Source organism: Typopeltis vanoorti, chromosome 1, assembly GCF_054136105.1.
Source record: "Typopeltis vanoorti isolate ZY-2024b chromosome 1, IOZ_Tvanoo_1.0, whole genome shotgun sequence".
Classification (NCBI taxonomy): domain Eukaryota; kingdom Metazoa; phylum Arthropoda; class Arachnida; order Uropygi; family Thelyphonidae; genus Typopeltis; species Typopeltis vanoorti.
In genome coordinates, this window is record NC_143549.1 from 70241187 (window position 1) to 70268090 (window position 26904).

Here is a 26904-nt window from a genome sequence, read left to right on the forward strand (position 1 = left end):
TGCACCGAAACAGTATCTAACTAAAAACTTTTGTCCAATTTTTCAATTATGAAATAAGTGTTTGTTTTATTGCTTTTGAAATTCTCGATGCCATTATGACAGATCACAAAGGCTAACTTAAAAAAAGACTACCAAGAATTGAAACATGCCATATAATGAATGTGTGAGTTCACCTGCCAAGAAGCCATAAAATTCAACCAAGGGTTGAAACGTTTGTGTGAGTTGAGCCAGTCAGTAGTGAGAAGTTCCATCGGAACGATAAATGACACCCTGTTGTGAATGTGTTAAAACTAATATTGAATGTTGTTATGATAGTTTCAGATGTTATGGAATTCAATTGAAAAGCATTAGCATTTCAACTCAACACTTGTCGGTTGCTTTTGTCTTTGGATCATGGGATCTTTTGTTAATACCGCACCAATTATATCCACGTCTTTATAGCTGCTGTCTTATGTAAAACAAAATTCAGCTTGTATGTATTGTAAACAATTTTAAAAAAAATTTGAATAATTTATAAGCATATAAAAGGATATCACCTGTAAATCGCTGACATGCCAGCAGAATTCTCAGACGTGCCACAGGTTTGCCATCTAGGGTTTACTGTATAAAGTGTTTATTATTAAAAATTGTCTTCGTTTTCTGCCAGGAAAGCACATTTAAAATCATAAGTGTGTTATTCTCAAGCTGAGCAGTTTATTTTCTGGTGAGTTACATACATATGTAATGCTTTTTTTTATTTTTATTGTAATGGCCACTAACACTGCAAAGAAAGGGAAAAAAAAAAAACATTGAAGAGGAAATTCATTTCTCTCGAAGAAAAAATTAAAGCCTTGAATCAGTTGAAAATTGGAGAAAAACCAGGAGTTGTTGCAAGGACTATGAATTTAAATGAATCAACAATTCGAACAATTAAAAAAAAATGAACATAAAATCCTGGAAAGTGTTATTGCTGGGTCAACGGTAAGTGCAAAGCACGTTGCTCATGTTCGCAATATTCTAATAGAAAAAATTGAGAAATCTCTAATGATTTGGATAGAAGATTGCACTCAAAACAAAATTCCTTTGGATGGACACCTTATTAAGCAAAAAGCTCTCAAAGTTTATAAACATTTAAAAGAACTCGATCAAGATTCTTCAGAAGAAATCTCTCAGCATGGATTTTGTGTGAGTAAGGATTGGTTCGAAAACTTTAAAAAGCGGTTTTCTTTGTATAATTTTAAAATCCAGGGAGCAGATGCTGAAGCTGCCCGGAAATACCCAGCAGAACTTTTAAAAATCATTAAAGAAGGTGGTTACATGTTCAATGTGGATGAATCTGTGTTATGTTGGAAAAAAATGCCAAAACACACCTATATTTCGAAAAATGAAAGATCAGCTCCTGGATTCAAAGTTTCCAAAGATAGAATTACTCTACTGTTTTGCAGTAATGTATCAGGTGATTACATGACAATACCAGTGTTTATTAACCGATCCGCAAATCCTCATGCGATGAAAGGGCTCGACAAGTCCACCCTACCTGTTTATTGGCGGGCCAACAAAAAAGGCATGGGTTACAGCTAGCATGTTTGAAAATTGATTTTTCAAGTGTTTTCTACCCGATGTAGAAAGTTACACAAAGAAAAAGAATATGGACTTCAAAATTCTACTAATTTTAGATAATGCACCAGGCCACCCAACAAATTAAAGCCATCCGAATATTAAAATAACTTTTTTGCCGCCTAATACTACTTCACTTATTTAACCACTTGACCAAGGAATAATATCAACATTAAAGTCATATTATTTATGACTTTAATGTTGGGCGAGCATTTCAATTAATTTTGGAAAAAATGGAATCTAATCCAAACATGACACTGCCACAAGCGTGGAAAGATTTTTCAATATTGAATTGTGTAAAAATTATTTCTCTGTCCATTAAGGAATTACAACCCTCTATGCTGAATGCTTGGTGGAAAAAAATATGGCCTGAAGCCGTTCTGGAACAAAATTTCGTACCTCCAATTATGCCATGCCGAGCTACGTCATATAATAAACGTCATACACATTTTTGGTGGAGAGGGTTTTGCGATATGGTTGAAAATGAAATTAGTGAATTAATTGATGGAGAAACAGATTTAAATGAGGAGGAACTGGTACAATTAATAGATGGCAGGGAAAGTTCTGCCGAAGATCCTGATTGTGATGAACCAGTTAAAGAATTCAGTTTAAAGAAATTAGCAGAAGGATTGGACTTGGCAAGAAAGTTATTTTACGGATAATGATCCCTCAGTGGAGCGCTTGGGTAAATTCATGAGACAATTGGATATTTGTTTAGCGCATTATTATTAATAATGCGCTAATTATGAACTTAATAAAAATTGCATATTATGAACTTAATAAAAATTGCAGCATAATGGAAAGCAAAGTTTTATTACTGACTTCTTGATGACTAAACCAGCCGAAATATGCAATGAGAATTATACAAATGATGTCCAAGGGATTTCAAGTGGTGACGACCTCCAGCCACTTAAAGAACATCTATGAAATGTTATTTCTGAAGACAGTGATGACGATTAAAATATGCATTTTATTTTATTGTGTCTAAAACATTTATGTACAATTTGTAATTTTTATAATTTTATACTACGTATTTGTTTCGTCGTTTATGTTTTCTTAACTTACATGAATTACCTGAATTAAATAAAAATATTGATTTTGTTGGATATGTCATTGTTGTTTATATAATGTAAAAAAAAAAAACTATTTCGGAACCTAACCCTACTTTTTCTATGTGATCTAAGTCTTGTATAACACGGCATTTCTATGGAACCTAACATCCGCGTTATACAAGGGTTACCTGTATATATATATATACATACACACACGAAAAAAAAAATCTCCCACATTCACTGCAAACTATTTTCTACATACATATAGTGGAAACATGTTATTCACTTACCAACTTGTTAGCGAGTGTCATTTACTGATTACGTTTCTGAAGTCATGCTTTGCAGATCATAGTAGTTGTATGATCTGCAAAGCATGACTTGCAGATCTTAGTAGTTGTATGGCCTGAAGTGATAAGTAGCTCATAGAAATATGGTTTCATCCTTTCCATTGCATTTTATACAATGGAATGGATGCAAAGTTGCACAAAAATCTTACAGAAAAATTCTAAGTGGCATCTTCCTAAAGCTAGGCACCCTGAATGTTTCCTTCCTATTGAATCTGCCTTTTCAGAATTGCCAGTTTTACTCAGCTAAGAGTTTCAAGAAGTTTTTATATTTTCTGTTTACCAGAAAATGTATTTATCATAATTATCATTTCCTGATATGTACCACCAAGAGATGTAAGGATGTAACAAGATAATATGATAGTACTACATAATTAATTTTACATTGTGCCTGGCTTCTAAATTAATGTTTTATTCATTAAATCTCTGCATTTCAGTCATTAAAGCACTACTTAGTGAATCAATCAACCTAGAACTTGTTCTTTCTTAGGGTCTTATTTTGCTAACTTTTCCTTTTCTTTCTGTTCCACTGACCAGTACCACCTTAATTAGCATGCTCACACTCCTGTTAGCTCCTTTCCAATGTCTTCATTTTTATTATGATTCATTTAGTCAATCTTTGATCTCTAGCCTTTGATCAATGTTTTATTTGTAACCCATCTCTCAGATCTGAGTTTGCTTAAGGGGATCAAAGCTGGAGAACTGGCTGGTATTTCTGACATAATGTCCAATCTTTGTCCAACCTGCATGAGGATGGGTTGACAAGTTGGGATTTTTCCTGATCAATTTATATTATTGGCTTAAACCAAAACAAAATTATGGTACAACACGATAGAATTTTCATGCTGGCTAGGGTATTATCCAGTTTTTTGTTGGGGGGGGGGGGAACCACAGAGAATAGTGAAAAGTCAGCTACTGGAACAAATACCACAAAGTGTAAATTACCCTCAGTAGAATTACCTACATAACTCATCTGCCATCATCAATAGCACTCCAATGGAGCAAATCATAACTCATTTGCCATCATCAGATGGCAAATGAGTTATGATTCTATTGTAGAAGACTGATCAGACCGCATACAGATTACTGTGCACAGATTTGGTTGCCTGGTTTGCAAAGTATGATGAGTTGTTGTTGGAGAGTGTTCAGAGAATTGACTAAGTTAGTTTCTGGTCTTTGGAATGTGGGATATCTATTCACTAGGCTCTGCAAATTGCAGAGCCTAGTGGATAGAAGGATAATGGGATATGGTCAAGATATGTAAATTGGTAAGGAGTAATTACCAGATTAACATGGATGAGATTTTTCATAGAATATCTAGAGAAAGAGGTAGAACGAGATGCCATTCCTGGAAGCTGTATAAAGGAAGTGAGGAGTAGATTTTTTGCATGGAGAGTGATTATGATGCATTGCCTGAGAGTGTGGTGAATGCATTTAAGTCAAGGTTATGAAGATCTGTGCATGTGAGAGAGGCTTCCCATGATGAGTCTGACTCCATAGAAGTCTGTTAATTTTTAACTGAAAAAAATCATAATGTTGTCTGTAAAATAAATAAATAAACAAATAATGAAAAGTATGGTGCCTTAAACAAATGTATTGCTTTTTTCTTTAGAATGTCATCCAAATGGATGTAATCTTGATTTCTATATGGTCTCCTGTTTTCATTTACTTAGCTATGACAATATCAAAATTTATATATATATATATATTTTTTTTTTTTGTTTGTTAATTTAATCTAATTAAGTTAATTTTAATCGCTCGTTTGCTTTTAGTTGACTAAGAAATATCAATGTCTGTTTATTCTGACTTTCTAAATGTAGCAAAAAGTGCAAGCATTTATTTGTACATTCTATATTTGTCATTTGTGCACTATGGTATGTAAAGAAATTTCATAGTGTGCCTACTTTGCTTGCTGTGTGTTAAAAATCTGGCTATTTGTTATTCTAAATTGAGTTCATTAATTTCAGTAATGCAAAACTGATGTATCAATAACATACTGCTGATTTCTATCATTTGTGTACTACAGAACTAAAATATCCTGTTTCTTAGCATACATTTTCACTTCCTGTGAAAATGGTCGTAAATTTTTCATTCCAATCCTTCCATTGTTATTTCTGTTTTTTAAATATTTCATTATGTAATTACCTGCTATAATCTGTTTTTTAGTTTATTCGGGCATTTCTCTTGATGTGAAACACAAGAATTTTTACAAAACTAGTAGAGTGATCAATAAAAATGATTCTCTGCCATTTGTTTCTTTCATGCAGAATAATACAAGAAAAACATTTCTAAAAGATTGTTTTATTTGTTGCATGTTTTTGAAATGTATGCTTCTGACAATTTCAGTCAAGCAACTAATTGTATTTTATGTAAGAGATTAGTTTGGCACACTGGATTTTCTCCATCATCATTACCTTCCATGGTTCTTCCTGCATAAACAACCTAGGAAATAAACAACATGCACTGCACTTTGCTTTTATAGATTGCCCTGTGGGTGATAAAATCCTGGTTACATTAGCTGATTGTACATATTCAAATCATTTATCTGTATCTTAGTTTTTTCTTTCTTGAAAATAATTCTTTTTATTCCTGATTTGGTTGCTTTTAAGTGAAATTAGTTTAGAATGAAAAATTGTTTCTGAGAATTTATTCATCATTTAATACAAACATCAAGAATGAGATTTTGTCCCCTGCATTGAATTGAAAAGAAAATATGCAAATATTTTGTAGTAAGATGTGTGACATAAAATGACACAAAGTCTTTGTTTTGTATCATTTGTGACGTAAATTTTTAAGCTGTGTTAAGCTGTATTCCCAGTGGTGTAGGAATGCTTTCGAGCAGTTGCTGAGGGTGCCAGTAACAAGATATTTTACCACGTGTCAAGTTTTTAACTATTACATTATAAAATTTAAAAATAATTATAAAAGACTATAATTGTGAATTTGTCCAGAGTGGTAAAACCTTAGCTACACTGTTGTGTATTCCATGCTCAGATCATCTAATTTTGCAACTGTGGGAAAGATTCACTCAGAATGAGTAGTAATATCAGTTCTACTATGTATTGTTATCAATTTCAAAAGAGAATGGAAAGTGGAGTAGTGGTTAACAGTTTGCTAGCTTAAAATTAAACTTTTCAGTTGGTAAACAGGAAATGCAAAAAAACCATTCATTACATAAAAAACAAGAAAAAAAAATCCATGCCTAAATATTATTATTATTATTATTCAGGCATCCAAGGAGTCAAAAGACTCATCCCGGGAGGTCCTTCCTAGGAAACATGTCTATCAAGACTCATCATGGGAGATCTGTTTTTAGGAAATACAAAGTCTATCATACCACTCCTTAAACTCATTGACCGTTTTCTCTCTCACCACTCTATCAGGCAATGCATTCCACGGTTCAACCACCCTCCACACAAAGAAACTACTCCTCACCCTCTTGCTCACAGTTTCCTTTCGTAACTTCCAGGGATGGCCCTTGTCATCACTGCCTCCCGCTGTTCAACCAAGCGAAAGAACTCTCCAGTGTTAATCCACCTCTCAATTTTAAAAGTCTCAATCATATCACCACTCCTTCTATTCACCAAACTCTGCAGTCCACATTCTCTCAGCCGATCCTCATAATTAAAATTGTACAGTCCTGAAACTGTCTTTGTTATCTGCCTTTGTACCCTTTCCACAGTTAATTTATCCCCTTCAAGTCCCGAGGACCAAATCTGAGAACAATAGTCTAATTGTGGTCTGATCAGGGTCTTACACAATGATAACTCCTTTATCTCTGCAGGTCAGCGTCCTTCTCATCAGTGCAGCAATCCCATGTATTGCCTTCACCACCTTTGCAATATGTCCCCTGAATTTCAGGTTTCTGTCAATCATCAACCCTAGATCTCTTGTCTCCCCTACTTCCTCCAGTATAGCTCCTTCAATAGAGTATGCAGCGTCCCATCGATGTGTCCCAAACCTCAAGGCCTTACATTTTGCTGCATTAAACCGGTACCCCATGCATTTGCCCATTTGTCTAGCTTATTCAAATCCTCCTGTAGGACTACCACATCTGCACTATTACTTTTAACCTTTCCCAGCTTCACAACATCCACAAACAACTGAATATCCCCCTGCAATCCACTGACAATGTCATTGATATAAAGGTTAAACAATATAGGTCCCAGTACTGAGCCCTGTGGGATCCCCACTTGTAACCCTCTGCCTCCTTCAAACTGTGCACCATACACAACTCTCTGATACCTATTGGACAGCCAATCCTGAATCCAGTTGGCCAACCTGACATTCAAACCCACGTGCTGCAACTCAAATATCAGCTTATCATGTAGAACCCTGTCAAATGCCTTCGCTAAATCCAAGAAAATGGCAGTATGTGCCTTTCCCTCATCTAATGCTCTTATTATAAGAGGATAGCACATTGCTAAAACAAGAGCGCCCTTCACAAATCCATGTTGACTCTCACAGATAACATTACCCTCATCTGCCCAATGTTGTATACGGTCCCTAACTAATTTCTACAAGATCTTAACTACTGATGACACACAAACTGGCCTATAATTAGACACTTCCAGTCTGCTACCGCTCTTTTATGCAATGACAATATCTTACCTTCCTTCCATTCCCTGGGCACCTTTCCTGTAGTCAGATTTTCATTGAAAAGCCAGGTCAAAGGAACTGTCAGTTCTTTAGCACATTCTCTCAAATCTCGCGGTGAAATACCATCCAGTCCCACAGCTTTACTGACATCCAGAGTACTCAGTATTGAACTGCCCTATCCCTCTAGTATTAAAATTTAATCCTCCAGGATGAAATACACTAATAAAGTATTCATTGAACAATTCCACTATGTTCTCTGCATCAGTCACTCTATTCCCATTTTTATCCCACAATGTCATTCTTCCACAATCATTTCTCCTCCTACTGGCCACATAACTAAAAAATTCACTAGGATTTTCTGTGGATCTTAGGGCCAATCTCTTCTCATATTCCAGTTTTGCCTTCCTTACCATACTAGTCACTCTCTCCTGGCCTGTGTCTTATATTCTTCATTCATCTACTCTTTACCTATCTCCTTATATCTCTTCCATAGCCTCTTTTTCACATGCAATTCCTGTTTAATATTGTTTGTCATTCACTTTACTCCAAATTGTGTCCTCTTCTTCACTCGTGGTATACAACTTACCATTGCTGCTAACAAATATTCTTTCATAATTTCCCACGTACTAATGATATTCTGGCCTTCCAATTCCTCGCTCCATGAAACTTCCCCAACTTGACATCTTAGACTATTATAATCACCTGCCTGATAATTCCACATACGTTCCTGTCTCTTTGATACTCCTGCATGTCTATTCATTTTCCAAGTCAAAACCATATGGTTACTCTCTCCAACTGGTGGGAGAGATGTGATCTCAGTTATTATCAACTCTTCTGATGCTATGACCAAATCCAAAACTCTTGAACCTCTTGTTCCCTCTATTACGTGTTGCCTAAGACATTTGTCCCTCAAGAATTCTAGAAATTTCCATTCCCTTATTGCTACATGTATCTTCCTCTCCCCAATTTATACTGCTGTAGTTAAAATCTCCCATAACAATCATTCTTCTTGCACTTATATTATAAGCTCAACTGTCTAAACATCTCCTGGTCCCCACCCTCTGTGCTCCTTGCTTTGTAGCAACACCCCACTAAATATCCCATCTTACCTATCTCTACCTCACACTATATGCTTTCAAAATTATTAGTGTCACTGCCTTTCAAAGCCTCCACTCTTAGAGGACATAAGTCGTCACTTATCATAAGCAGTACTCCACCACCACGCTTTCCCTTTCTATCCTGCCAAAAAAATGCTGTACCCTGCTACTTCTATTCCTGTTATTATATCCTCTTCTGTCAACCATCTCAGTGATCACAATAATCTTTGGCCAGGCTGATGCTGTCAGCACCACCAATTCCTCTTCTTTATTCCAGATACTCCTGGCATTAGTATAAAGCATAAAACTGCCACTATTTCTATACCCAGCATCATCCCCTCTAGACTCCACTGCGTTCAGCGTTCCTGATGTCATCCCCCTTCTCCCAAGTACCCTTTCTCACAAGAGTCCCCCCCCCCCCCCCCCCCGCTACCATCCACCTTGGGCATTCTAGTTACCTTGCATTGACACACTGACTCATTCAGAACAGCAATCTCTCCAGATGCCTATGTCCTTCCTCATTCAAATGCAAGAGGTCTCTCGCATTTCCTCTCTGTCCTCAAATGCCCTCCAAGCATCCACATATTCCAATCCTCTCTTCTGACACATTCTAGCAATTATGTTATTCAATATTACTGCTCTTCTGCTCAGCTTGTCACTATCATACCTAGGCAACACGCACACTATCTTTCCTCTCTGTGTCTTCTTTTGTACTACCTCAAGCAAGAATCTCGTATCTCGCTGTCCAATTTACATTACCTCTCAGTTGTTGTGATTTTCTAACTGTAAAGAAAAAGATTTCCACCTGCATTAAGAAGGTATGTGTTCCCAAGCGGTGCTGCGATCTAGGAATATTAACCAAGTAATATACGACTGGATACAGAATGATGACATTGTTCCCAAGGCATAAAAGGTTAACTGAATTTGTGACTAACATTAATCCAGAGAGTCTGAAAGAAGGGGGGGGGGGGAATGGGACAGCACCAATGATGAGAATGAAGATGCTGAAGACAAAAAGATTAACTTGGGAAACAGCACAAAATCATTTGGAAAAATTTTTGACTTTTATAGGAAAGAAACATGTCTTTAGTCCTTAAGAGTCAATCATGCTACAAAAGTTATATTCCAGTTTTATCCAAGCCAAAAGATCTCAGAGGAAGTAATTAACACTTCTGGAACTTTCCCAAAATTTACCTCGAGATTCTTGCAAGGTTCTCCATCATATAGTCTCTTAACTGGCTCTCTTAATTTAATAGTCAAAAAAAGTCTCTTAACTGTCTGTGGTATATTACAAAACATTTTTATTTAGTTTATGAAATGTGTAAAATTTGAAATTTATAAAATAATAAAAGATTTTCTTTGCTTTATCTGTCACTTCTTTGATTGTGCTATAATGATTATTCTGTTTAAATGTTTATTCAGTTCTTTGCATCTCATAAACAAGAAATAATTTGGTTGTTAGTAATTTGCCAATTTCCCAATATGCAGCCATTTATGTTCTTTATATTTCTTTAAATATAAGCATTACATTTAAAGGCAAGAGTAATTATGTATTTTGAATTTATTAAAATATAATCATATAAAAAAAATTTAACTTTTTTAAGCACTCAGACCTCTGATAAACAATGTAGTGGTCTCACCCCAATATAGAAGCTAATGGTCTCACATATATAGAAGCTAATGATTTCACATCACTTTCCTTAATATCCCATAATGCAAAGCACATATCCTTATGGACATGTATTATGCTATGCATTATGGGAAGGGTTACTACCCAGACTAGTTTCGACCTTTATTGAGGTCTCATCAGTGGGAGCCAGTACCCAGAGATGATACCAAGGTTGAAGTAATGCAGATGTCATATTTTCATATACGAGTAGCCAAAAGGTGTCACACCTTATTATTAAAATACTATGAATTAGTGTGATAATTCTTTTGCTGCTTCAGGAATCTTCTAATGACTACCTTCTTTTGTTTGCTTGTGAGAAAGCCATTATACCAAAAATATTATTTACTACTTTTTTTTCTTTCAAATTGGTGAAACTAAATACTTTCAGTGATTATATTTTAATTTAATAATAATGCAAGAATAGTGCATTTCCTGCAATACATGGAACTTATCTCAAGTTAACAATCCTTCAAATCACTGAACAAAAATTTGCTTTCCACGAGATTGGATAAATAGATTACTGTAATTGGTGTTCATGAAACAAAGACAAAATCAGTTAAGATTCTTCTAAATAACAAATACAAGACTTTATATTTAGACAGAAATGATCACTAAAAGAAGTAGTGGTAGTAGCAGCTATAGTATTCTCCATTAAACACAAGAATAATCTTCTTGAATACAGGCATTATCAAGTAGTGATGTAGGCAAACATCAAAATTGGCAATTCGACAATGAGACTTATTTGTGCCTATAGTCTTATTGAATGTCCTACTAAGGAGTAAGTGGAGGAAATTTTCAAGTCATTACAGAAGGTAGCTGATTCAGCAGTATTTACCAATAATGGTAAATACTGCTGAATTTCTGTTCGTGACTTCATGACATGGACCAGTCATTACCAATACCATGTTTCATATAAAGATGTGCACAAATTCACATGGAGAGAGAGAGTACACAAGAAGTAAGAAAAGTGTTATTGTTGATAGCAGTGTCATCTCATTGGTTCAAGACAAAATTATTTTTGAAATTTGGGTTTTGACAAGATAAAATTGAATATCATATTGAAAAGGAAAGTGTGCAAGAAAGTTTTAAAAAGAGCTTTCAGAGTGAACTGTAGAATCAAATATACAAATATTCAAGAAAAGATGGAAAGTCAAGACAAGAATCAAATGTTGCAGTCTCAGTGACACTCTGAAGAAAACATTAATTGATCCATTGCAGGAAGAACGTGGTTGTCTGCAAAGGATAAGAAAAAACAAAACTCCACGGGGAACTCAGGAAGTTAAAAAGTAGTCAAAAGTAGGAAAAGAGGAAACTATATCAGAAGTTCTTAGCAACTGAACCCACAAGTGCTCTGAGGAAACACAGAAACATGTAGGAAAGTGAAGCATTGCGCAAAAAAAAGCTAAACAAACCATCGGGGGGGGGGGGTAAGGGATCTTGGTAAGAGCATAGAAGATAAATATCAGAAAGGTAGCAAAATGTTGTGGAGGGTATTAAAAAAAGTAGAAGAAAGAATACTATAAAAAGAATTAGAGATGATAAAGGTGATATGAAAACTGAAGACAAAGATATTTTATATTTCTGAAGTAATTACTTTGAAACACTGCTATATGAAACAAGAAGTGATAGAAAAATGGCAGAAAAACATTCAAGAGGAATGCAGTCAGGAAGCATATATCAATAAGCCATCAGAGACTTATTGATATGTGCCAATATAAAACATTATGAAAACTAGAGGAATTTCTTTACTGATTGTTCGAGGTAAGATCTATGCAAGGAATACTTGAGAAAAGGCTAGGAAATATTCTGGAAAGGAAACTTTAGAAGAACAAACTGTGTTCAAGCCAAATAGAGGTTGTCAGATCAGCTGACCAGACGTGGAGGGGTGTGATTGGGAGGAACGGAGACCCTGACCTTAACATGAATGGGTTGAAATTATTGGACTTCTGCTGTACTAACAGCTTGTCCATAATGAATACCTTCTTTCAGCACCGATTAGTCCGTAAGTATACCTGGTACAGGGATACACTTGGACAAAGGTCTCTGATTGACTTCTTTATAGTCTCAGCAGACCTATTTTCTTCAGTGCTGGACGTTCATGTGAGGAGAGGGGCAGAACTGTCAACTGACCACCACCTTGTTGTCTGCACTCGACAGCTTCAGAAACCAGATGCTACCATCAATGCTGGTAGGCCTAAGCAGCTATACCGTGAAATATGAGGCACTGGAAAATGAGGCTGTGAGGAAGAATTTTGCAGATGACATTCCTCCAGGTTCAAAGAGATTCCCAAGCATACTGCAGATGTTGAGAAGGAGTGGGAGCTGTTCAGAACTGCTGTCACTGCCTCTGTACTCAGAAAGCTGTCCAGGCAAAAAAAAAAAAAAAAGGCAGCCTACCTAACATGGCTTAGGGTCAAGTCACCTGAGATGCGTTTCTGGTACACTGAGGCGGTAAAGACAGCAAAGCAGAAGGCTTGGGAATCCTTTGGAGAAAGATTAGACTCATCCTTTGCAAATGCAACAAAGTATTCTGGTAGACCATCCCCTATCTTCAAGGGAGGAAATCGTGCAGTAAGGGCAATTAAGGCCTTTGATGGTGCACTTTTAAAAACCAAAAAGGATATCCTCCACAGATGGAGGGAATACTTAGAGATCCTTAACTCAGGTGGCCCAGCAGTTGTGGACATCCAAGAGGTGCAGATCGGGACGATGACTAGTCTCACAGCAGAAGAGGTTCATTTAGCAATAAAATCGCTAAAATTGGGCAGGGCTGCTGGTGATGATGAAATTTGGCCCAAAATGCTAAAAGCCTTAAATCGAGACTGTGTTCTCTGGCTGACTTGAGTGTGTCAGGCTGCTTGGATATTTGGGTGAGCACCAAAGCAATGGCAGACAGGCATAATAATACCAATCTTCAAGAAGGGAGACCAGAGAGATTGCAGCAACTATCGTGGCATCTCTCTGCTCAGCCTGCCTGGGAAAGTATATGCTAGGTGCTTGGAAAGAAGGTGCAGGAGCATAGTTGAGTCAAAGTTCCAGGAAGAATAATGTGGCTTTCGTCCTGGTAGAAGTACAACTGATAAAATCTTCACTTTAAGGCAAGTCTCTGCGAAATCTTGGGAATATGCCAAGAATGTCTACACATGTTTTGTGGGCTTGGAGAAGGCATATGACCTTGGGATAAGCTTTGGCAAGTGGTACAGGATTATGGAGTGGTTGGCCAACTATTAGCTGCCATCAAGTCCCTGTATGAATGTCCGGAGTTTTGTGTCAGGGTAAACAGCACAAAGTGTTTCACAGTCTCCGTTGGCCTTCGCCAAGGGTGTGCTCTGTCACCTCCTCCTTTTCATAGGCAGTGAGTGTGTCAGAATTGGTCAGAGTTTGTCAGTGAGTTACAAACCTATCCAGCAGACCCTGGATAGGATTGTAGCTGTTTGTGCAGAAGTCGGAATGAAGATCAGTGTGGCCAAAACTCAAACATTTGTGGTCTCAAGACAACCATCCCAGTGCACTCTACATGTGAGTGGAGTCCCACTGAGGCAGGTGGAGAAGTTTAAATACCTTGGGTCCATATTCACGAGTGATGGAAAGCGGGACGAAGAGCTAGATACTTGGATTGGCTTAGCAAGCTCAATATTGCGGGAGCTTGGCCGTTCGGTAGTATTGAAGTGGGAGTTAAGCCAGAAGGCAAAGCTGGCTGTCTTCAATACAGTCTATGTCCCCATCCTCACCTATGGTCATGAGAGTTGGGTAATGACCGAAAGAATGCGGACACGAATCCAAGCGGCTGAAATGAGGTTCCTTCGAGGGGTGACAAGACTCAACAGAGTCAGAAGTTCCGCAATTCGGGAAACCCTCAATACTCAACCGTTGCTTCTCCGTGTTGAGAGATCACAGTTAAGTTGATATGATCACTGGTCAGAATGCCACAAGAAAGCCCCCCCAGCAGGCCCTCTTTGCGAAACCAGAGAGTGGAAGGCCAAGGACTCGTTGAACAGATTATATCCAAAACCTTGGGGTGGACACATTTTGGAGTCCCACCAGAACACCTGAGCTTGGTGGCAGAGGATCGTGACCATTGGAAGTTTCTCTTGCAGCTGCTGCCCCCACAACCTAGTTAGGAAAAGTGGGCCTTGAAGATGAATGAATGAAATAAAAGTAGTCTATATTTGACTTGTAAGTCAGTAGTTAGAAATTTAGGGAGGTACAGGAAGATGCATTGATGTTAAATAAGGTGTGAGATGAAGGTGTACATTGCCTCTACTGTTATTCATCTGTATGGATGATATTCGCCGGCCTGGTTGGTCAAGTGTATAGCGTATCCACTCTCCAGCCAAAAGGCTGTGGGTTTGAATCCCACCATGGGCATGGATGTTTGTGATTGTCCTTGGAAATACTAGTGGTGGTGGTCGGTGATAGATGGTGTAGTTGTCAGTTGGTGATTGAATGGTGGAGACAGAGTTGTAGAGCAGGCATCCTCCATCGATGAGTTCTTGGACTCCTTGGAGGTGTCAAATAATAATAATAATAATACGAAAAAAAAGTGGCATTAAGCCTAATTTCAGAATTGGAGATATTCATTGCAACTCTTTACTTTATGCAGATGATGTTATACTCACAAATAAAGCTAATATAAACCCCAACAATAAAACAGAACAAAAGAACAAAGAGTAGCTTGGGAACTGAAAAAGAAATACATTACAGCATCAGTGTGTGAATGTATTCCAAGGTTTTTTTTTTCCTCACCAGAGGTCAGGCCAATAGTTGTAATGGTTGGTCAGTAACTTTAGCATGCCATGTAGATTATAGTGCAGCTTGTTTCTTTGTATCTATATGTGTATACTCCAGATGATGACCATAATGTGAAGGTTGAAACGTCGAGTGTTTATTTTGGTTTATATTAAACTAAAGTTTTACTCTAACACGGTAGTTGTTTCCATCAGTTTTATAATGTATTCTGATCTTCATGTAAGCATTAAGGAAAGGATGAATAATGGTAATAATCAGTTGCAGTGAGCAGAAATTAACAAATCAGGCCAAGAAAAAAACCCTTGTGGTTTTTTCGATCTGTGGCAAGTAGAAAGAAGAATGATTACAGATATTTTTTCAGATATATTTAATCAGAAGCTGAAGTGTAGAGAATAAAAAATGAGAAGACTTAATGGTGAGTGAGCAAGAGGTATATGAGGAGTTAAGTAAGCTAGATGTCAATAAGGCAATAGGACTTGGTGATATATCATCAGGTGTCTTTGAGGGAATATTCTAGGGGGTTAGCATCAGCCTTGGCCTACCTGTTTAACAAGAGTCTTACAACTCAAGTCCTAAAGGAGGGCAAAATAATTCCACTTCACAAAGGTAGGCAACAAATATAGGTTGATCTGTATATCTGGAGTTGTAGTTAAGGTATTGAAGAGGTTGGTGAGATATAGGATACAAAAATGGGTTGATAGTTTGTTAAAGGAAGATCATGTTTTACAAACCTACTTATGTACTATAACAAGGGATTGGACAAGAGAAATGCATATACAGTGCATGTGCTTATATTTATATTAGGCAAAGGCTTGTGATAGATTGCTACACCACAAGTTGGTCACTAAAATTGAAACAGATGAGCTAATAATAATGGCAAATATCTGTTGGATTTCTGCTCCGGACATGGACTGGTTATTACTAACACCATGTTCCAACATAAAAATGTGCATAAATTCACATGGAGAGAAGAGGCAAGGAATAAGAAAAGTCTCATTGACTATGTTATTGTTGATAGTGATGTTTTCTTCCTGGTGCAGGACACTAGAGTGTACAGAGGATTTGAAATTGGAAGTGATCACTATTTAGTCTGGAGCAGGATAAAATTGAATTTCATATTGAAAAGAATAACATGTAAGAAAGTTTTAAAGCGAATAAAAGTTGAGCAGCTCTCAGATGTGAACTGTAGACTAAAATACAGAAAGATTATTGAAAAGAAAATGAAAGAGTTTGAGAACAGGAATCAAACCTTGGAGATTCAGTGGCAAACTCTGAAGAAAACATTGATTGATTCTGCCAGAGAGGCATGTGGTGAGGTTGTGTGCAAGGATAAAAAAATCAGAACTCCCTGGTGGACACAGGAAGTTAAAGAGGCAGTGAAGGAAAAGAAGAAAGCATATCAAAAGTTCCTGGCAAATAAGTCAACTTTTACTCTTACAGAATACAGAGACAAATGTAAGAAAGCCAAACAGTGTGTAAAACTAGCTAAACAAAAGTCATGGGAGGACTTTCGCAAGAATATAGAAAATATATATCAAGAAGGTGGCAAAATATTCTGGAGGTTGTTGAAGAAGCTTAGGAATGGAGGAAAGAGTGCTGTAAAAGGAGTTAGAGATGATAAAGGTCACATGAAAACAGGAGAAAAAGATATCCTTGAAGTATGGAGTAATTACTTTGAAAAACTGCTAAATGAAACAAGCAGTGATGACAGCACAGTGATAAAAAACACTGACCAGGCATGCAGTCAGGAATACATAACCATACTTGAAGTAGAAAAAGCCATCAAAGGCTTGAAATGTGGAAAGGCAGCTGGAGTAGATGATATTTGACCAGAAATGCTGAAGTATGGTGGTATAAAAGTCTTACAGTGGCTGCACTGCATAGTTCAGAAAGCCTGGACAGAGGGACGAATTCCCGATGATTGGAGTAGAGCTGTCATAGTACCCATATATAAAAAGGGAAATAAAACTGAATGTGAGAATTACAGAGGTATTTCCCTACTGAGTGTTCCTGACAAGATCTATGCAAGTATACTTGAGAAACGGTTGAGAAGAATTGTGGAAGAAAAGCTTGGTGAAGAACAAGCTGGATTCAGGCCAAATAGAGGCTGTCAGGATCAGATCTTCACTTTACGACAAATAGTCGAGAAAGCATGGGAATATAACAGAGATCTGTATTTAAGTTTTGTCGATTTGGAAAAGGCATATGACAAGGTGCCAAGAGAGAAGCTATTCAATACGCTGCAGTTATATGGTATCAATGGGGCATTATATCAAGCAATACTTAGTCTTTATTTGAGTTGTAAGTCAGCAGTTAGAATTGAAGGAAGTACAGGAAGATGGTTTAATGTTAAATCTGGTGTGAGACAAGGATGTACATTATCCCCTCTGTTATTCATTATCTATATGGATCACATTATGAAGGAAAGTGGTATTAAACCTGATATCAAAATTGGAGATGTTAATGTCAGCTCTTTGCTTTATGCGGATGATGTTATACTTCTAAATAAATCCGCTACAAGTCTGCAAGATTCTCTGACTAAATTGAATAGCTGTTGTAATAGATATGGTATGAAGGTCAGCAATAAAAAGACAAAGACAATGAAAATAGGCAGAATCATTGAAAATGTCAACTGTGTTGTGAATGTGGAACCTGTGGAACAAGTAAAACATTTCAGCTACTTAGGCACGATTTTTACTGAAGATGGTAAATTAAATATAGAAATAGACAACAGAATCAGCAAAGCTGGTATGGTTGGAAGTCAATTGAATAAATTCATATGGAATAAGAGAGAAATTAGTCGGAACACTAAATTAGCTGTATACAAGACAGTGTTCAAACCAGTTTTAACTTATGGATCTGAGAGCTGGGCCAGAAGTAAAACACTTGACCAAAGACTAGAGACTGCAGATATGAGAGTCCTGAGAAAGATTAGAGGCGTGAATGTCAATATCATATTAAAAAATGAGGATATTAGGAAAGAACTTGACATTGTCAGCATCCAGGAATGCATTAGCAGAGCTAATCTCAGGTGGTATGGTCACTTAAATAGAATGGGAGAGGAAAGATTAGCAAAACAAGTGTGCTGTGCCAGGAAAACGACCCAGAGGAAGACCAAGATATAGGTGGATTGATTCGGTACATAGATGGCATCAATGGCAATATCATATTAAAAATGAGGATATTAGGAAAGAACTTGACATTGTCAGCATCCAGGAATGCATTAGCAGAGCTAATCTCAGGTGGTATGGTCACTTAAATAGAATGGGAGAGGAAAGATTAGCAAAACAAGTGTTCTGTGCCAGGAAAACGACCCAGGGGAAGACCAAGATGTAGGTGGATTGATACGGTACAAAGTGCTTTAGACGATAGAAATATAAGATCTGATAATATTGGAGTCTTGACAAGTAACAGACTGATTTGGAGGAAAATTGTAGATAGGAAGTTAGTAATGATGTAATTTTTTCATGTAGTACTGTCATATCCTGTACACCCCTTGAGGGTACATGGCAGGAATTTGATGATGATGAGATTGCATGATAGATTAATGAGTTGGATAGTATTAGTAAGTTGTGTGGACAAGAGAAATGCATATACAGTGCATGTGCTTATATTTATATTAGGCAAAGGCTTGTGATAGATTGCTACACCACAAGTTGGTCACTAAAATTGAGAGATGAGATTGCATGATAGATTAATGAGTTGGATAGTATTAGTAAGTTGTGTATGGGAGGGGCAATATCTCAAAAGAAGAAAGTTACTAGTGGTGTGCTGCCAGGGTCAATTTTGTAGCCATTGTTATTTAATTTTATATTAATGATATTGGGATCGGTTTAACTAGTGATATACAACTGTTAAACCTGGGAAACAGTATGGAACTGTCAATTCAATGTTGCAAACTATAAGGCTCTGAAATTTGGTAGGCAAAAATGAGATTCAAAGTATACAGTGGGTGGCGAAATTTTGGAGGAAAAAAAAAAAATTCGTGGTGGACAAGTATCTGAAGTTCAAAGGTCACATTGCGCAAGTTGTGAAGACATCAAATGGGATTATGGCATGATGATACAGAGGACCTTGTAGAAATAAAGATATTCTGATTCTAGTAGCAAGGCTTATACATTGGTCATACATAACTGGTAATTAGTTTATGGAATTAACAACGCATATAAAGTATACTAATTAAAGGTAACTTTAATGAATAACTTCTATATTTCGGCAACGTCACGTTGCCATCTTCAGGAACATAAAGATATGGTATGTGCACGCAGGCACTAACAAAAGCAAATGAGGAAGAATGCAAGAAACTAATATTGTTCCTAAAGTCCTAATGGTGCCCTCTGGCGGGCTAATTTGGTTGTCTTGGCAGTTGGGCTGAAGTTCTCATAATGTAAGTCTCCCAAATTTGGGGTAGTTTCATGCACCCAAATTTGTTGAGGTTAGGAACGTTTTTTAGAGCTACTGATGATTCCTTGAATAATCTTTTGTAATACGTCTCCTCCCTATTCACTAATGTCCCACTCAAAGAAACCCTAGAGCTCATCCAAGCCAAGTTTCCTCCCGATATCTCAGCCCTATTTCAATTCACAATGAACTCAGGCTGTTTCGTTTGGCAAGGAAAGTTCTACAAACAGATAGAGGGGACAGCCATGGGTTCACCACTTTCCCCACCCTTGGCCAATTTCTTTATGGAGACTTTTGAAGAGAAAGCCTTAAACTCCGCCCCACAAAAACCCACTATTTGGCTTCGTTACATGGATGATGTGTTCGCTATTTGGCCACATGGCTCAGACTCACTCCACTCCTTCCTAACACACTTAAACAACCAACACCCCAGAATCCAGTTCACCTTAGAAAAAGAGGAAAACAACACCCTCCCCTTCCTAGACACTTTAATCACTCACCAGCTTGATGGATCTTTGGATTTCTCTGTTTACAGAAAACCCACCCATACTGGCAGATACATTCACCAGCAATCCCCCCCCCCACAACAATATGGGGTTATAAAAACACTATATAACAGGGCAAAATTAATCTGCTCAGATGACAAGGCCCTAACTACTGAACTAAACCACATCCTCAACAGTTTTTCTTAGCCAATGGCTATAACCCCAAAAACATCCAAAAAATACTAAAACCAGTAAACCACAACCCCCCCCCCCTCCACAATAAAGATTACACCAAATCTATCACCATCCCCTACATCCAGGGCACCTCTGAGAAATATGACCAATATCCTCAAAAAATATGATCTTACTTCTTGTTACAGACCATATAAAAAGTTGGCATCCCTTATCCGCTCTACCAAAGACCAACCACTTCCCCTAGACCTACCTGGTGTATACCAGGTCCCTTGCTGCTGCAAATTGTCCTACTTTGGCCAAACAGGCAGAACAACAAATATCAGGATTTCAGAACACAAAGACTACATTCGGTTTCACCAGTACAGCCACTCTGGGCTGGCAGACCATGCCTTAGATACCCCCCATAGCATTCGTTGGAAGAAAACAAAAATAATACACCGCAGCAAGTTTAAATACGAAAGATTATTCAAGGAATCATCAGCAGCTCTAAAAAGCGTTCCTAACCTCAACAAATTTGGGTGCATGAAACTACCCCAAATTTGGGAGACTTACATTATGAGAACTTCAGCCCAACTGCCAAGACAACCAAATTAGCCTGCCAGAGGGCACCATTAGGACTTTAGGAACAATATTAGTTTCTTGCTTTCTTCCTCATTTGCTTTTGTTAGTGCCTGTATGCACATACCATATCTTTATGTTCCTGAAGATGGCAACATGACGTTGCCGAAATATAATAGTTATTCATTAAAATTACCTTTAATTAATATACTTTATATGCGTTGTTAATTCCGTAAACTAATTACCAGTTAAAGATATTCTGGTTCCATTTTATAAGGCCTTGATCAGGCCTCATATGGATTATTATACACAGATTTGGTCCCCTGATTTTCATGGTAGTCCGCACGGTTATCCTAGTGGCTGTGCGTTTTGCAACCATATTCCTGGAACAGGAATCCTAGGTTCGATTCCTGTTGGTGACGTGAGGAGCTGAAGGATCTTCCTCGGCCATAGCCAAGTTAGCCGATCTTGGGCATGGACAGTAGGTTTTTTCCCCAGTTTATCCTGGGGTTTTTCATCCCACAATGCAGGCAAACCAGCCTTGAGAACTCAACACTACAGGATATAGGATGCACCGGGGCATTGGGCTTGACCACCTTATCCTGTGAACGATTTGAGGTCCAATGATTAATAAACCCTCAGCACCGCAAGGTAAAAGAGGGTAAAAGGAAGATGAGATGAGATTTTCATGGCAATGAGGATATGTTGGAAAGGATTCAGAGAAGACTGACCAAGGTGTTAACTGGTTTTTGGGATGTGGGTATGAGGACAGATTGAGGGAATGCAGTTTGCAAAGCCTTGTGAATAGGGGTAAGAGAGGGGGAGTATGATTGAGACATTTAAGTTGGTAAAAGGTTGCTACCAGGTTAATGTGGAAGAAATTGTTCATAGGAGAATGGGTAGGGGAATATCTGGAAGTTGTATAGGAAGGATGTGAGCAGGGGCATAAGGAATAGGTTCTTTGCATGGAGAGTGGTTGATCAGTGGAATGCTCGAGTTGACATTGTGGTGAATGCAGATACATTGAATGAATTTAAAGCTTGGTTTGATGGGCCTTTTGTGTAGCAGTGTTTGCCTCCCATGATGAGTCTTTAGACTTCATGAAGGTCCAGTGTTAATAATGGTACCATTGGTTGCTACCAGGTTAATGTGGAAGAAATTGTTCATAGGAGAATGGGTAGGGGACACCTGGAAGTTGTATAGGAAGGATGTGAGCAGGGGCATAAGGAATAGGTTCTTTGCATGGAGAGTGGTTGATCAGTGGAATGCTCGAGTTGACATTGTGGTAAATGCAGATACATTGAATGAATTTAAAGCTTGGTATAAAGATAATACTTCATGAACGTCTGGTGTTAATAATAATATCCCGGGTCTCGCCAATCTGCAATGAGCAGAAAAGCTGGAAGTCATTAAGAGACATGAAAGTGGCGCTAGTAATACAATGATTGTGCAAGACCCAGGATACAGCGAGTCTACAGTTTGGACTACAGTCACCCCTCGACTTACGTCCGTTTGAGTTATGTCTGCTCAAGGATATGTCCGTGATCTCATAAGGGAATAGATAACATTTTCTACTATACTTTCGAACAAGATGCGAGTAAAGTAAAACGGTTTCTATTCAGCAACAATGCATCATGTGTAGTGGCAACAGCCCATTCAGCGGCAACCTCCCTCGGCAGTCAGCACACGTCTTCAACAGTTTTTCTGTTGATTTTGTTTGAAAAATAGGTTATTTGTGTATTTTTCGTTAATTATTTTGTGATATTTTGTGCAACATGGTCCCTACACGCCCAGGTCAATGGAAGCAACAACCAGGGCTTAGCAGTGATATGGTAAAGCTACTTGCATCATGGATAGAGAACCTTAACCAAAAGCACGACCTCCCTTAGCACTATGTCTATTCAACATGTTGAAGGAGAAAACAGGACCCGATTACGACTATGAATTCAATGCTTCTTCCAGTTGGTTCATAAGATTCAAGCAGCGTTTTGCTCTGCGTAATGTGAAAATGCATGGTGAATCTGCAAGTGCCAATTGAAAGGCTATCAGGGAGTTTGTGGAGAAATTGGATAGAATTATTATTTTTTTTTTTTTTTATTACAGAGAAAAATTATTTGCCACAGCAAATATTTAATATGGATAAGATCCCCTTGTTTTGGAAAAAATTTCTGAACAGACATTCATCCACAAAAAGCTAAAATCTATGCCTGGTTTCAAAGCTCTTAACCCGATGTTAGTAAGTGGGGTGTCACAGACCCCAAACATATAGAAAGAAATAACTGTGACACCACCTTACTAATGCCCGGTTAAAGACCATATTATGATTCTGTTAGGGGGTAATGCAGCCGAATATAAACGGAAATCATTTGTAAATATGGCATGGTGAGAATCCACGAGCCTTCAAAACCATTAGAAAGCATACTCTTCCAGTTCATTACCGGAGCAATAAGAAGTCGTGGATGACTCGAAAATTGTTTGAGGATGCCATAATCAATTATGCAAGTGAAGTGGAAAGCTATTGTGTGATAGTAGAATGTAGAATTTAAAATTTTATTAATTCTAGATAATGCTCCAGGTTATACACCTTACATCAGTGATCTTCACCCCATGATCAAGGTCATGTTTCTTCCTCCAAACACTGCTTCATTGATCCAGCCAATGGATCAGAGAGTTCCTGCAATGTTTAAGGCTTATTATCTATGGAGAACTTTTTCGCAAAACATTTCTGCCACTGAAGGAAATGATCAGACTCCCATGCAATTCTGGAAAGCATTCAATATTTATCATGCTATTAAAAATATTGCTGTGGCTTGGGACAAAGTCACCTCTCGATTTATGAGTGGCATATGGAAAAAGACATTAAAAAGGTTTGTGCATGAGTTTGGAAGTTTTGAAAAAAATAAAGACCTTTGTAAATTCAGTGAAGAAATAGTGGGCCTAACAAACAATCTGAATCTCGAAGTGAATGATGATGAAATAATTCAACTCATAGAAAGTGCCCCTGAAGATTTGACCAACGAAGAATTGGTCAAACGTGTTGAGGAACAACGTGTTGCAGAAAAGGAAGAAGTAAAAGAGAAACAAGAATAGGTTGTTAAATAACTCACAGTGAAGGGTCTTGAAGAGTTCTCTGCAGTTAGTGATGTTTTCAAAATGGCTGGAGACATGGGCCCCCAATGTTGAATGCTACTTATTAGTAGAAAGGAAAGTACATGATGCTTTTGCTTGCTATAAGCAAATTTATGATGAAAAAAAGAAGAGGAATAAGCAAAGCACATTAGACATTTTCATCAAAAAACAAAGGTTACACCAAAAGAGCCGCAGCCTGGTCCTTCCCATAGGGAAGGTAATGAAGATGTGATTGTGGAGGAAGATTTGGGTGATTATTCTCCTGTTTTATAGTGGCAGTAAGGCACAATGCTTTTTATAAGGTTTAAAATGACAGTATACTTATTATAGTCAAATCCCTAACTCCTATAACTCTATTGATTTAATGTATTGACTTACTTCCTGTTGGATGGAACGGAACACCGATGTAGGTCGAGGGATGACTGCATATTAAATAAGAATAAAGAATACAAAGAACAAGGGAAAGTTCTTTAAGCATGCAGATCCCAAAATAGAAGTCATATGATCGAGATGGAGCGTCTTCTATCACTCTGGATTGAGGATTATAACTAAAAAAGAATACCTAGTAGTACAGGGAATATTCAGGCAAAGCTCTCAATATTTTTACCTCACTGAAAGAGACTAAATTTCAAGAGGAATGTGAAAGCTTTACTGTGAGTTTAGGATGGTTTGACTGTTTTATGAATCGAGCTGGACTGCATAACATAAGAATAACTGAGGAAACTATAGTGCAGGGGTTCTCAACCTTTTCCAGTGGTGTACCACTATATTTAATTCAAGATATTAGATGTACCACTAAGCAAATCTGTTTTCGTACCACCAGTGGTACCCATACCATAGGTTGAGAATCGCTGTGCTAGTGCTAATAAAGATTCTGCAGCCAAATTTCCTGAAGAATCAAAGGATAATTTAGGAGGGTGATTATGATGATCGGCAAATATTAAATGTCCACGAAATTGATCTCTTTTGGAAGTGTATGCCAACAAAGACTTTCCTAGCTAAAACTGAAGCATCCCAACCAAGATAGAAAGCACCTAAAGATCATCTTACGCTTTTATTAGGAAACAATGCAGAAAGCAACTTTAAACTCAAGCCTATGTTCGTTTATCATTCACAAAATCCAAGATCTAACATTATTGAAGAAATCAGCACAGTTGGAAAATAACTTGGATTTAATGAACTGGGTAATGAAGATGCAAGAAACTTGCTCGATTCCCATTCAGAACAGTTAAGCGAGAATGATGTCCTTCAACTAGAAGAACAGCATGCATATGAAGAAGAAGAAGATAAGGAGTGCGAACAAAAAGACAATGTTACAACTAAGAAGCTAACTGCAAAAGAATCTGAGCTAGTTTTCAATCACATTGAGCATGCTAAGGAAATTTTGTTTGATCCTGATATGGAACGAAGCTTCGAAGTCCGCTGAAATGTTGATAAAGCGATCGCCAGCTATCGCAAATTGCACGACAAGAGGAAAAGTTTGAATTGAGTACGATTCAAACATTTTTACTTAATTTTTTTGTAAAAAAGTATCTCAAGCTCAATCAAATGTTTAGACATTAAATAAAAATTTAAGCAATTGATTTTTATTAACTATGATGATTTTATCCTCTAAATATAGCTTATACTGTAATTATTTTCCAAATTTGCACTAATGGATGAATTATAATTATTGTTTATTGCATTCGCTTAATGCGATTTCGCTTAGCATGCATTAATTGAGGGATTAATTAATCGCATGAAGCGAGGTTTTCCTGTACTGTCATAATATCCTGTACAACCCCCAAGCTATATATCAGGAATATGATGATAAAAAAGATACTAGACAAGAAATTACATTTTTGTTTTAAACTTTTACCCAAAGCATAAGCAAACAAAGTCTACATTGAAGTATCTTCACTACTAGGTGACTTCCCCTGATTGCCTCAGTATCTCATAATGCAGAGCACAGCTAAAAGCACACCTAAAGGATAAAGCAAGAATATGTTGTCTTGCATAGTATAATTTACTATAATTTATGATCAAGCAGAAAAAGTTTTTACACTTATATGGTGAAGTTATTAAATTTTTATTTTCTATTGTCATTTATTCTAGATGTGTTTTGATACTGCATCATTAAAATATTGTTGTGATTGCATTTTTTTTTCAACATTTAGTAATTTTTAGAAATGGATCTATATAAATTGTGTGTGTGTGTGCGTGCGTGCGTGCATGCACACAATATATTTTTAATATTATCTCTCTTTATAAGATTATATATATATATATAATGTTTTTTTTCTTCACAGACATGGTATGTTACCAGATCAAAGCTTGGTACCACCAATTATTAAACAGAATAAAAAACTTAGTGCAGCAAAAGAAAATGATGCAGACAGTGATTTTGATGTTGAATGAATATATATATTAATAATGATGTAAAAATTTAATTCACATGCTTGTTTTTAAAATTAAGCATTGTGAAGTTTATTACCTGGTAAATCACATGTTATTACTTCTCAGTTTCATCTATGCTATGCAGAGAGAAATGAATTTGTATGATCATAAAAAAAAAGCATCTCTCTGGATACTTATTTTATATAATAAAGTCTTTTCTATAGGTTAGATGTCTTAAGCAGACGACTGACTTTCACTATTACATTGTATTACTTGGCCTGTCATCTCTAATATACTTTTAAGCTTGATATTTAATTTCTTTCATTTGGCATGATTTTATTAATGTGTGTAAAATTTCCATTGTATGGGACTGTGCAGCTAAAAAATATAATGATTACAGACACAAGATGTGGTGTTTGACTAGTCTTGGCTTGGAAAATTCAAAAACTTCTTCCTTTAAAGCAGCAATGGACAACATATACACACACACACACACACACACACACACACACACACACACACACACACACACACACACACACACACACACATACATATACCCAGGAGCCACTCTTATTTCATTCAGCTGTTAGGAAGAAGGGGAAAGCATGACATGATTTCAACATAGAAAACTATGATATGATTGGAAAGGCA

The 26904-nt window shown here is 37.1% G+C and overlaps 1 protein-coding gene across 1 annotated transcript in view; it reads left to right on the forward strand.

The window, feature by feature from the left end:
- LOC150110075 (phosducin-like protein 1) overlaps window positions 1-26509 on the forward strand; it is a 145539-nt gene extending 119030 nt beyond the window's left edge. Inside the window, exon 8 of the mRNA XM_090391151.1 lies at window positions 26163-26509. Coding sequence (XP_090247277.1) covers window positions 26163-26271 — 109 coding nt within the window. The 3' untranslated portion in view covers window positions 26272-26509. The remainder of the gene's footprint in view (window positions 1-26162) is intronic.
- The last annotated feature ends 395 nt before the right edge of the window (window positions 26510-26904 follow it).